This window comes from Apis cerana, linkage group LG1, assembly GCF_029169275.1.
Source record: "Apis cerana isolate GH-2021 linkage group LG1, AcerK_1.0, whole genome shotgun sequence".
NCBI lineage: Eukaryota > Metazoa > Arthropoda > Insecta > Hymenoptera > Apidae > Apis > Apis cerana.
Genome location: NC_083852.1, coordinates 4,628,745 through 4,642,602, shown reverse-complemented (window position 1 = coordinate 4,642,602; position 13,858 = coordinate 4,628,745). Strand labels below are relative to the sequence as shown.

The following is a 13,858-nucleotide window of genomic DNA, read 5'->3' as shown; positions in this document are numbered from 1 at the left end:
GTTAGAAATCTAATCTATTCATTAATATCCCCGTTTAAGTAAAATTTGATAAAAAAAATAAAAAAATCCGAAAGATATAAGAAAAAAAAGTACAAGATATCGACAGCTTAAATCTTTCACTAGTTGTTAGGAGTCGACTTGCATTGTTACAAACACAGAGTAACTGGGATGGGCACCCTTCTCTCGGTGGTTGCCAGGAAATATCGATCTGGGTAGAGGGATGCTGCTTGCTCTCAATAGTTGGTCTACAATACTTTATCTTCTGTTGGGGGGGAGGGGGGGGCTGGCACGCCTTAAATAACTCGAATTTCACTATCATTTTCACTATGATATATGATAAGGCATTTGGCAGCAAGTGTATTCCAATAAACGACTGCTCGTATTTTATTGCCACTTTTCTCAAAATTGTTCAAATTAAAATGGAAATCATGTTTGAATCAAATTTTTATTTATATTCATTTGTAGTAATTTATATTAAATCATTCATTGATGGTTGTATTTTAATGGATTGGACGGAATTAATCTGTTGAGGTTAAATTTTTTGTAATATTTATTAATTTAAAAATTGTATATTAATAATAAAAATTAGTATTTTCTGGGAAAATGTATTCTATGATACAATTTGAATATTTTTAAATTTTTGCTATATGAAAAATAATTAAATTTTTCTTTTTAGTTTAATAAATTATTGAATATAAACTACAACATTGAATTATTAAAACAATTTACTATATTGAAAATTTACAATATATTAAATTGAAAACAATTTTAAATATTTGAAATATCTTCTTCTAACAAACAAATGAAAAACATACAAACTATATATACAATTGGAAAAAATTGTAAAAATATTTATTCATTCTTCTCTCCAATTCATTTGTCAAAAACAATTCCACATACAGCACTATTTCTCTTCTACATTTCCAAAAAAACTATATTACATCAACATACCTAAAAGAAGGCATATCTTAAACAAAAATCTTAAACAATAAAATGACAATGAAAAGGAATGATATAAAATTATTTATCGATCAAAATCAATTCATCGATCCATCGATTAAATCGACCTCTCCCCTCTCCTTTGTTATACGGAAGTTGAACTCTCACAAACGTCATCTGATCGCAATCTTTTCATCAAACAATTCTTTACACTTCTGCAAAGCGTCACGTATTGCAACAATTTCATCCTAAAATCCGCGTCGAGCTCGCTAATCAGTCTCTCGTAATCGTCGAGAAAAATCGTGAGATTATTATCCTCCTTTTGCTTTCTCTCAAGCTTGTACAAACGTTTCTCAAAAGATCTCATTTTATCAGAGCAAGTTCTATTCTCCGTTTTCGTTTCGTTTCCAACGAAATTACGTTCGCAGTTTTTTCTAGAATAACTTCTTATTGATCTCGAATCGATGAAAAAATCTTTCTTTAATTCACAATTATTCGCCACGTTTCTGTTATCCCTCCTCAACACGAAATTTTTTTCACGAAGAAAGCTTCGATTTATAAAATGATCACCCTCATCTTCGAAGAAAACCACTCTGGTCGAATTCAAAGACACAACACTCGAACGATCATCCTTCAAACTTCTACTTTTTAACGAATAACTATCCAATTTTCTAATTTTCGATTTCTCTTTATTGATCAAATCCCGCGCGTCGATCGATAATTTTTTCGAATCACATTTCTGAGATTTCAAAACATCCGCCATCTTGATTCTCTTTAATATATCATTATTCTGGATCATTTTTTGGCATTTTGCTTTGATTATATCACCAATCACATTTTTATTCTTGTTTAACGATTTTCCCTCCGAAAATGTTTTCACTGTTGCCCGATCACCAGTTTCGCATCGATTCCTGGCCGTAAAAGGACAACGAATCGAAGATCTACCTGGACAAGGTTCGTAAATAACACGCTCCCCGTTCAATTTTCCGCTCGATATACTGACCAGGTATTTGTCGGTTCTCAGAAATGTCTTTGATGTACTCGTTCCCTTATCACGTTCCTCAAGAAGCAATTTTCGTAGTTTCTTGCGTATCAGGTATTTGATACGATCGATCGCTGGAAACGAGGTACACAGACTGCTTGGGATCACGGATCCCCGACGACTTTTGTGTCGTGCAACGACTCGAGCGCCATCTGCCTCTCTCGATTTGCATTTCGAATCGGGCTTTACGTATCTGACTCGACGAAAGTTTTTCGCAGGGCATGACGAATTATCGCACGTTGTATAATGTATCAATTTCCGACGACACGGTGGAGTCGATTTTTTGCAAGGCGATTTGAATTTCCCGCGCGTTTCTTGATCCCTCGTCTCGAAATTTTCACTCAAGCTTTCCTCATCGGACGTAGAAGAGAAATTCGTCACGTTGAAATCTTTACAGAACATAAATAAAGATTCGGCAACGGGAGGATCTGAAATTTTTTCACTAGTAAATTGTTTAGCCAAGTTTTGTTCACAATTTGGACATGATCGTGGCGAATCTGTTGCGTTGCTGTTGATAGTATTGTAACATTGATCGGGAGATGAAGAAATGATCGAACTAGTTTGAAATTTGCAATATTGAAGATTCGTAGGTTTTAAATTAGCCGATATGTTTTCTGTTCCAATTAAGTTTGATGTCTCTTGAACTTTTGGGTCAAGAATCGTTTTGTTCGTGCAAAATTTATTCGTTTCACTAATTTCTTCGTCGGAGGGGCTTGAGAGAGCCTTGCCGCAACAGGAACACTTGGTCGAGTTCGAATGCACGAATGAAATAGAATCCACGCTATATTTTTCCTCCAAATTTTTCTTCTTTTCCAAGATATTCACTTCTCGTTTACACGTATCTTCTACCTGACAAATATTTTTGCTTGATTCAAAATTACACTTTACAACACATTCTGACAAATTCGTTTCTTGTGTTATGCAATTTTCTATTTGAAGAGTATTATTCCTTAATTCACAAGTACATATTTCATTGCCCATTGAAATGTCTTTTTTCATTATTGGACAAGAAGTATCCTTCAAATATTCTTCGTGTTCCGAACATTCCGGTTCTCGCATTTCCACAAAATTTTCTTCTAGATGACATTCTTTATAATCTTTTTTTAAACTTTCTATCTTTTCATTAGTCACGCACAAATCTTCCTGTTCACGTTGATTTAGATTATCAGATGAGAAAAACTCGTTATTCGAAAAGGATTTTTCAGTGTCGCGGATTTTACCCGTTTGATCTTCTCTAAGAACACTCTCCTTCAAACTATCAGACGAGTAATCATACTCGCATAACGTCAATTCATTCTCGGTACCTACCATGACAAATTCACGTATCTCGTTCTTTTCACATCTGAAATTCTTTTCATCCGCAACTTCTTCGCTCTTATATTCCTCTACTATTGTTTTTTCCTCTTCTTCATTCAAAAACGATTCAGACTTTTCGCTAATTCCATCATCATGTTCCTTAGTTTTTTCAACATCAATCTCAAAATAAACTTTCGCCTTTCCCTTCCTCTTCGGGCTTATCGCATTCTTGGAAGAAAGTACAAATTCCATCTGCTTCGGCCCCTCTCTCGACCACACGAAGTTAACCTCTTTTTCCTCTTCTTTCTCCTTTTCAACCTCCGACACAGATGATTCCATGCTTACAGAACTGTCGTTCGAACAAAAAGAATAGAAAGTACCTTTTCGTTCCTCTAATTCTTTGCAACATTCTATCTTCACTTCCTCGCCGCATACAGGATCGATTGGGATCTCCATCGATTTTCGCGGCTCTCCGTATTTCTCGCAGCTCTCTACGTTCTTGTGACACGAATCACGTTTGTGAACGCTAGTACAGGTCGGTATTCTGGCTAGAAACCATCGAGATTTGGACATGTTGCCATTTTTACACACCAGATTCAAATCGACGCGGCCATGTCTGATCTCGCAGTTCAAGCGAAAGTGCTTGATCATCGAGTCGTCGAACTTCTTCAGTATGTCGTTTATGCACGAGCAAGCATTGTTCACGTCCTTCTCGAATCTTTTCCTCAACAAAATCAAACAAGGGTCCAACAAGAGCGGATCCGTCTCGAATAGTCGAACGATCAGCTGATTCGATTTGCAGGGAAGTGAGAGATTGGATACGTTTGGCATATCTCGAATCGTGCACCGATCGGTGCTCATTGTTTTGTATATGTAAATTTTTAATTTCGAATTTTTGGGAAATGTAATTTGATCGCAACATACCGTATTCGATTCTTGTATGCTTATTCTTTTTGAACAGGGTTTAGGGTGGATAGAAGCGTCGCAGGGTTTGATTAATTCGCATTGATTCGTTGTTAAAATGAAGTTCAAGTTCGTTTGGCTGGTTTGAGTGTGTACGCATTTTGTGTCATAGTCACATTTGATTTTTATCGTGTCTTGTGTTTCCGTGCAACAATTGTTGGAATTTGTTGTTGTTGTTGGAATTTGATTCTGCAGATTCAATTGGAAGACGAATTCGAGTTCTTGTTTTTTGATTTCGGCTTGGCATATTGATGCCTCGATTTCTTGTTTGTTAACTCGATCACAGGAAGTTGTTCTACAGCTGCAATAGGATGATGGCTCCTGCGAGATCGAACCGACCTCGACGTCCAAGTCGCTGTTCGAACTCTCTCCATTGTTCTCGTGGATTTTTCGATTAGTTTTTGGATCTATGTGGATTGGTGTTCTACAAAATGAAATTAGAATTCATAATTATTTAATTTGTCTTTAATTTATCTAAACATTTATCTAATATTTATAAATTTTTGTAAGTAACATCATGAATTTCAATATAAATAATATATCTGAACAATTAGTTTTTATTTTTCTTAAATTATTCAGAAAGTATTATTCAGAGAGTCGCACTCATCTAAACATTTCCAAACGTTCATTTCATAATTTTGATAAAAATCCACTTTGTTTAAAGACAAATTATATAAGTATATTGAATTGTATTTAAAATCATCAAACATTTACCAATCTTATATACTGTCGTTTTACTTACAATTTTGAATTTTTAATACTCAAAAATTTAACAAATTAAATTAAATTTCAATAAAAATAAGTATTCTGCATAAAAAAAACGATCAATATTCGAGAAGAAATATCATCAGACTAAAAATATGCACACTCACGAGCAATCTTGGCACAACCAATAATCTTTCTCGGTGATAAACCTCCAAACATTCATGCATTGTAAGGAATTATGCTTGGTGGCCAAAGAATCGGAATCTACTTTATTCGGCCCATTATCAAGAATCGGGTCTGCAAATTGTGTCATCAAGTTATCCTTCACCATACACTCGATCGTGTGCTTAATCACTTCCTGTTTGATGTCTTTGCAAGGGACATCGTTAGCCCAAATGGCGACCATATCCAAGAATTTCTTCACTCGTGGAAATTGTTTCGCGTAATGCGAATTCGGCTTACACACGAATTCGTCGAGAATCGAGCGAATTCTGTTTTCCCAGCTGGAGCCCAGAAGTGGCTTGATATTGTCGAGATATGGGCCGATGTAATTGAGGCCTCCATTGTTGGGGATGCAAGACGGATCCTAGATGTTGAGAAATGATGATTAATTTTCATATACATTCATTATTTAAAATTTAAGTAATAATTTATTTAAATGTATATTCAAAGAATTGATTAACTAATTTCGATGCTTTTAAAATAAGTAAATATATTTTTAAAATTTAAAATAAAATTATAAAGCAAGATAGGTTAGATTTGTGTTTGAATTAAATTTAGAATAAATGTAATGTTGGATTAGTTTGATGAAATTGAGGACTCCATTGTTGAAGATACAAGATGGATTTTAAGTGTTAAAGAATGATTAATTTTTATTCATTAAAATTTGGAAAATACTTTATGAAGAACTAATTAATTGAGTATTTATGAAGAATTAATTTCGATGCTTTTGAAATAAATAAATTATCGTATTTCTTATTTAGAATAGATTAAGATATATTGAATTAAGTTGAATTGTATTTAAATTAAGTTTAGAATAAATATAAATTAGGTTAGGAGACTTAAACGCAGTTTGATGAAATTGAGAGATTCCATTGTTGAAGATACAAGAAGAAATATTGAAAAACATGAATAATTAATAAAACATGAATAATTTTAATAGTTTACAAGGAACTATCTAACTAATTTCGATGTTTTTTAAATAAGTTATTATATTTCTTAGATTTAGAATAGGTTAAGATAGATTAGATTAGATTGAATTGTGTTTAAATTAAGTTTGAAATAAATATAGGTTAGATTTGAATAATGTTTTGAAAAATACGTGCTATTTTTTTTTAATTAAATCCTCCAGATTGAGGAGAACATTTCAAAAGCATTGAAATAAACGAAGAGAGAAAGAGAAAAGGAATTAATGAAAAATGATATTTCACATTACCACAAATGGATGAACTTTACACCGTGCATGCGTGATTCCTTCACACGAACACATGTAGCATTTAATTAATTCTCACATGATCTAGGAGTTTCGATTTCGATTTGTTTGTAAAAGATACATTTTACATACTTGTAATATAAAAACTGAAATTACTAGGTGTTTTGCTTGAAGTTGATCAATTATACAGATTTTTAGACATGAAAATACTTTGTCTTCAAACTTCAGTCATGATCTATCATTTTCTATCATTTTATTCTAATATTAATATCATTTTTACAAAGTATATCAGTAAAATTTTATATACATAAGATATCATTTTTATAATAAGATTATACAGATTATTTAAACTTCATAGGCCCAAATTTTTTTAATCACATATTAAGAAGATTTAAAAATCTAAAACAGAAAAAGATGACAAAAAATGAAAAAAGAGAAAAAATAAATAATACAGAGAAATTAAAATAAATAAAATTAAAAAAAATTATACAATCCAATTCTAAGTCATCCTAAGTCAAATCCTAAATACAAAATTGAAAAAAATAGAGAAATAGGTCAGAGTCAAGGTAGAGCATTCCACAGGCGCCAGTAATAAGTGCATGGGAGGATGTAGTCCAAAACGATGAAATCCAACCCACATAAAATGGACCTGAGTCCAAACGAAAAGAGGACGAAGGAAAAGGAGGCTAAGGAAACGAAACAAGGACGGAGATTCTGTGTTTCCAGGTTCTAGGGTGAGACGGTTATAGCCCATTCACACAGGCTCCGCGGAGATCAATACTCGTGATGGCGAGACAGCGTAACAACCTCACACCACCTATCTAGAAGAAAATGTCATATATTAAAAAAGTAGAAAAAGTTCTGATTTATTAGAATAAGGATTATTACTATGAAATTTAAAATAAGAAAAAAATATGGTCAATTGAGAAATCTTGATTTTGTTATACACCTAATAGAAAATATGGTAATTTCAAATAGATAAATGGTTTTACTATACATCTAGTAGAAGAAATTTTGACTAATTAAAATGTGGATCATCATTGTGAAATTTGAAATGAGAAAAAATATGACTTCAAATAATTAATTGAACAATCTTTTATCTGGTACACCCCGTAGAAAATATGTTGAAGGTATGTTAATTGATTTTATTTAAAATAAAAAAAGGTTTTGACCTATTATAAAAAATGAATGATCACTATAAAATTTAAAAAATTTAAAAGTAAGAAAAAATACGTAATTTCGGTAACTTCAAATAGCCAATTAAAAATTTTTCATCATGTATCTAGTGACTCTTTTATACGCTATGAAATTTATTTTCTCTATATTTTTTTTGTGAAATACACACACATTAAAGTGCTTAACACATTCTCCATTGATTAATATTTTTCTAATATTTTTTTTAATATAAACCTATGTGCCGATAAATGATTTATATATGCTTTGTTTTATTTATGAATGAAGAGATTCAAGAAAAAAGTATTACAAATGAAATAATTGTGAAAAATTTAACGATAATAAAAATCAAATGATATTACCAAAAATATATTATCATTATAACTAATTTATCCAAAAAATTAATTTCAAAAAATTAAAATTTTTACTTACATTGTTTTCTTTTGTGATATTAAACTTATCTAATATGATTTTAATATTTAATAATGAATTGAAGAATATTTATGAGATTACAAGGAAGATACTTGATTATTAGTAACTTGACAGAATTTATAGACGAGAACTTCAATAGAAAGTTAGATGAAACAAAGTTCGAGATATTGAGGTTAATAATATATGATTTCGGAAGTCAAAGATTAATAAAATTAAAGTGTTTTAGATTATAAATAATAAATTCTTTAGCAAAAAAAATATATAAAATTATATATTAGTAAAATATAGAAGTCAAAAACAGATTAATCACTTAGTAATTACGAACAAAATATTCCACATAATATAATTCATAAAATGCCACAATATAATTCATATTTCGCAACACAATACTATATAATACATAACGATCTCACGAATCTAACTGCTATTCACTAAACTGAAGTTAGGATTAATACCAACTCTCTTTCTAATGAACAAATTCACGAGATACTTTATCTATGGTGTACCGTATCGTATATTTTGACCATAATATTATTAATAATACGTAATATATAATTTCATTATTTTGTAAAATATCTCATAGTGTTATATAAATTGTATTATTTATGAAATATCTCTTTTATCGTTTTATAATACTGTATTGTGAAATATTTTGTTTATGATATATGAATTATATTGAGCTATGGAATATATAATAATATTGTGCTATATAGAATATTTTTTAAATCCATTAATGAAGTAATTATCTTCTATATGCTCAGGTAACTAAAATTTAAAAGCTTTCAAAAAATCAATTTCAAAATCGATCAATTTCATTTCTGAATTTTCCATATATCATATCGTAATTATTATTAAAACAATTTACAAAATAAAATATATAACTATTATTAAAATAATACGTAAATAATATGTAAATTATACCTAATAAATATATTTTATGATAAAAACTTATATTATTATAGACAAGTGTGTAGATGTTGTAGATATCTACATGAATAATAATATTCCTAACCTAAAATCGAAATGACAAGTCAATCATGAAGAGTAAATTAATGAATTTCTCGAACGTTTTAGTCATTTAACTGCCGATAACATGTCCATTGACGTAAGTGACGAACCCCATGCATTTTAACCCATCAATATAAGTACATTTAAAACGATATCGAACTATTCAATGTCAAATCTCGCATTGAAAAATATTTCTTCATTTTTTTAAATTAAAAAACATTCTTATGTATGCATTTTTTTATTGATTTTTAAAAATCATTGGAAATTGATTTATGCAATTTTTTCAAATTAAAAACTTTTTCAAAAACTAAATTCAATAAATAAAAAATAATAAAGATTCAATTTATTTATCATTCAATGATATAAATAATAGGTGGTAAGTTTGTCAAATGAGAAAAGTTAAACGGATGAATAGCTAGATATGAGATAAGAAAGCGCATCTGATAATCGGATAATACTTTTTTTATTTTCTTTATCCCTTTAGACAAAGATAATCATCTGTTTCTTATTTTTTATTATAATTTTAAAACTTTTTTTTATTATAATTTTAATATTTTCTCGATTGGATATTTCAATGATAAAAACAAATGGAATAAATAAAGTAGTAAATAATTTATTAATTTAGTTCATGTATAAGAGGATTTATAAATTATAATTTAACTAAAAAATAAAAATATAAAAAAAATGTATTAATATACTTTATTAGCCAATTAGAAAATTATTGCTTCGATTTCTATGACGTATACATTCTACTTATCTATTTTATATACATATTAATATCATCATTAAATGTTAAAAAAATAAATTTTAAATTTAAATTAAGAATTTATTTTTAAAAGTTAAAAAATTGACTATAAATAAACGAGCGATTAACTAAACTAACTAAATCTACGTTCAGATCAAGTTATTCCTAGATTTTATACGAAGACAAACACGATTGTGGCTCACTCGGTAACCATAACGCAACGATTTCCAAGAGAACAAAGTGTCCCTTGCGCGAGAACATGATTCAATAAAGAGAGTAATTTTCGTCGGTGGACGGAAACACGGTAGCAATTTGATTTCAGAAATTGAGTTGGAAGTATGCAAAGCGAGACAATTACTAATGGACGTTTATATACGGGCATAATGAATGCCAAGGGTCTTTTGATCTCTCGAGCCTTCGAATGTCGTTTCATTTCGTGTTTTAGTCTTTCCATTGACGCGATCCTCTTTCAATAAAAACGTTGCTTTGTGTCAAACATTGATTTTTATATCAGCAATATACATCTTGACAGATTTTTCATTAATATTTTTTCGGAAATTATTTTAAAAATACTATTTTATTTAATATTTAAATCATAAGTAAGTATTATGTATTTATTATTTAAAGTCGAATTCGATGTAAATAAAATATTTTTTTCTCTTTAAATGAAATACAATAAATCGAAAATAATTATATTCTAATTTTCATTTTTTATTTTTTAAATATTGGAATTAAATTAAATTTTTTGTATATTATATTTTATATGATTTCGATATATTTCAATTTCGATATATAATAATTTTAAAGTTGAACTAATTTAATGTATTATTTTCTTAATAATCAAATCAAAAAAACATTATGTATTTCATATTTACAAAATCTTCCAAAAAAATATGATTCGAAAAAATGAGAATATTTCCATATATATCTATTTTAAAAATCTTTTTCGTCCAATCCTGCCAGATACTCATCCTTTAATCGCAAAAATGACGTCACGAGGTTCAGTCGTGGGCCGACCTTTGCTCGTAACTCGGTTTTACGAATGTGGGTTGTAATAGAGGATTGTAGGCGGTACGATGGCCGAATGTAAAAATGGAAGGGAGAAAAGCAGCGCGGAAAATACGGATCAATATTTCATGCGAGTGCAGCGCCGCTTCTGTTGGAAGAAAACCCAACCCATACACTTCACCATTCGCGAAACTCGAGGATCGCTTCATCAGTATATTATTGCGATTATTGCACGATTTTTGGTAAGTTCCATTTAGTTATTTTATTTTGGTTTGTATATGTATATTGATTTTTAAAATTTTTTTGTATTTTTACATATTCCAAGATTTTTCGAAATAATTCGAATGGAAATTCGATTTGAAAATTGTAACAAAAAAATTACGCGAATAATTATTGGCCTCAAATAAGGGTTGATAATCTAACGATATTTATATTTTTGTTTTTGATTATATATATTTTTATATATTAAAATATAAATTTTTCAGTGAGATTTTTTTAAATAGAATTAATTTTTATGAAAAACAAAATATTTAAAAAATTATTTTGTTATTATGTAATGATGTATATAATGATTTTCTTTTTTTTGTAGATTGTTGCTATTTAATGCACATACTTAATAAATGAAAAAAAATAATTTATTTAAAATTAATCTAATTGATATTTAATTAATCGCGATGTACATTTTTATCATATGAGTAATTCAAAAATAAAGTGCAAAGTTGTATTCTATTTACTTTAGAAATGATTGAATAATAAGGATAAAATATGAAATATGAAATATGAAGTATTTACAATATATATTTTCCATAAATAACAGTCTCTTTTATATTTAAATATTTAAAATTTTTTTCTCGTTATCAAGACAAAAAGATATTTTTATTTCTGTCATAAATAAATTAATTAATTAATAATTATTTATTTTAAGTTTATTTAGACAATTAATTACAATAAAAATATAATATTGATTATATTATAAATTATTAATTTAATTATTTTAGATTATTCAAAACCATGTATTGGATTTTGTTTTTCTCTGTGGCTGTTGCTGTTCAAGCATCGATGTATTTGCCTCCACCTCTTAAGGTAACGTACTATTTTTAATTTTATTTAATTTCAATATATTTTACATATTAAAATCTTTTCAATTTACCATTAATGAAAAATTTTTTTAATGAAAATTTTCTTGTACAATTGTTAACAATATTATATATATTTAATAATATTTTTATAATGAATATTAAACAAAATTAATTTACTAATTTATATAATTTTAATTTCAGGAAGAACAACTATTGACCGATACTCTTCTCCGAGAATTAATCAATCAAATGGGAAATGAACTTATCGATACAGCAGATTCCTATCTAGAATACCAAGACAAACCGAAAGAAATTCCTCTTGAGCTACCTGCCGATTACGATAGTATGGACACTTTGAATCCTAATCCCAGTATTCGCGATCAAGAATATTTACAACATAGCTCATTATCAAGTCATCAACATATTACCAATAACGACAAAGTAAACGATAGACAAAGAATTAAACCTGGAAGCGTGAAAAACATCAAGAATGAAAAAGAGAATGCTTTACCTGCATATTGTACACCACCGAATCCTTGTCCAGTTGGATATACCAGTAAGTTTGATTTTTTAAAATTATGATTGATATCTATTCTATACATATGTATTTTCTTTTATAATTTTCTAAATCTTTTTTACTATAAAATACTTATTAATAAAAAATTTTTAATCTCTATGCAAAGATTAATGTAATTTTATTTTTATATTTTAATCAAAATTTAAAAGTAAAATTTAACTATCCATATTAATTTTTAAGAAATCAATCTCATTATTAAAAAATAATTTTTTTAAATCTATTTTTTTTTTAATATTCTATTTTAATAAAACTTTTTTTTAATAATAAATCGTTAAATCAGTGACGAAATTTAATCATATTATGATTATTGTGTAGGTAAAAACAATTGTATCGTAAACTTCGAAAATACAGCAGCATTCAGTCGAGATTATCAAAGTGCACAAGATTGTATGTGCGATACGGAACATATGTTGGATTGTTCAGTTGATTCTACAAACAGCAACAATCTTCCAAATATGCATATTTCAAACTCCAATTTCAATCAAATCGTGGATCAATTTCAAGTTGTAAGAAATATATTTATATTTTTTTTTTAGAATTGAATTATCAGTCAAGAAGTTATTAAATCGTTGTTATTCTACTCCATCAATTTTTTTTCTCTTTAATCTAATGCCTCCGTTTTCGATATCTTGAATACATTAAAGAATAAAAAATTTTTTAATTTTTAAAATTTATTATTTTTTTTATTATTCTTTAACATTAAGAATTTAATTTAAAGATTTGAGGTATAACTTGTATGATATACTATAATAAAAGCAATATGAAAATAATATATTTTTAACTTTTTAAAATTGAAACTTAAAATTTTTTATTTGAATTTCTTAATTTGTAATATATAATTTTAAAAATTTTAAAAAATGCTTAAAATTCTAAATTATACATCAATATAATAAATTTTATATAAGTAATAAATATAAGTAATAAATTATATTATTTCAGGAAGAAAATCCATTTTTCCGGGGTGAAAAATTGCCGATTGCGGCGAAGAAAGGTTTAAATGTCTATTAAATTGACATTAATAAAATTAAATATCTAACATATCTTATGAAAAGATGTTAAAACAACAAGGATTGCAAAATATTTAAAAATATATCCAAAAACATCTACAATCCAGTATAATTCCAGTAATACAATAAAAGAACAAGAAAAAAATATATAAAAAATAGATAAATTTGTTAAAAAAAATTTTTCATAATCTGAAATCCTGGTGCTAAATAAGGATACAAATATTTTAATATCTTAATGCTACTTTTAATGCAAATAGTAATTTAAAATCAATGTATGTTATTAAATAAAATATATATAAATGTTCTAAATGTATTGTTTTTAACAATTATATATATATATATATTATATATATATTCTATTATCAAAAATTAATTATTAAACTTATATGAAATTCAATTCTACAAGAATTACTATTGTTTTATAAAAACATAAATAATTTAATTAAATATAA

General features: G+C 27.8%; 2 protein-coding genes across 3 annotated transcripts; one reads left to right on the top strand and one right to left on the bottom strand.

Annotated features, from left to right (window-relative positions):
- Positions 1-532: 532 nt before the first annotated feature.
- LOC107995015 (uncharacterized) lies at positions 533-10,511 on the bottom strand. Of its 2 annotated transcripts, none has more exons than XM_028665317.2 (3): positions 6,381-10,511; positions 5,113-5,531; positions 533-4,664 (listed from the first exon to the last, which is right to left on the bottom strand). In XM_028665317.2, the coding sequence occupies exons 1-3, from the start codon at positions 6,432-6,434 to the stop codon at positions 1,085-1,087; spliced, it is 4,053 nt and encodes a 1,350-aa protein (XP_028521118.2). In that variant the 5' UTR covers positions 6,435-10,511; the 3' UTR covers positions 533-1,084. The 2 variants fall into 2 exon arrangements, with proteins under 2 accessions (XP_028521118.2, XP_016907727.2); XM_017052238.3 differs by having other exon boundaries at positions 708-4,664; positions 6,510-10,510.
- Positions 10,512-10,698: 187 nt separating this feature from the next.
- On the top strand, positions 10,699-13,715 carry LOC107994707 (neuroendocrine protein 7B2). The gene is made up of 5 exons (XM_017051726.3): positions 10,699-10,985; positions 11,742-11,826; positions 12,024-12,378; positions 12,715-12,905; positions 13,339-13,715. Exons 2-5 carry the CDS (start codon positions 11,755-11,757, stop codon positions 13,405-13,407), a joined length of 687 nt encoding a protein of 228 aa, XP_016907215.1. The 5' UTR covers positions 10,699-10,985; positions 11,742-11,754; the 3' UTR covers positions 13,408-13,715.
- Positions 13,716-13,858: the final 143 nt, after the last annotated feature.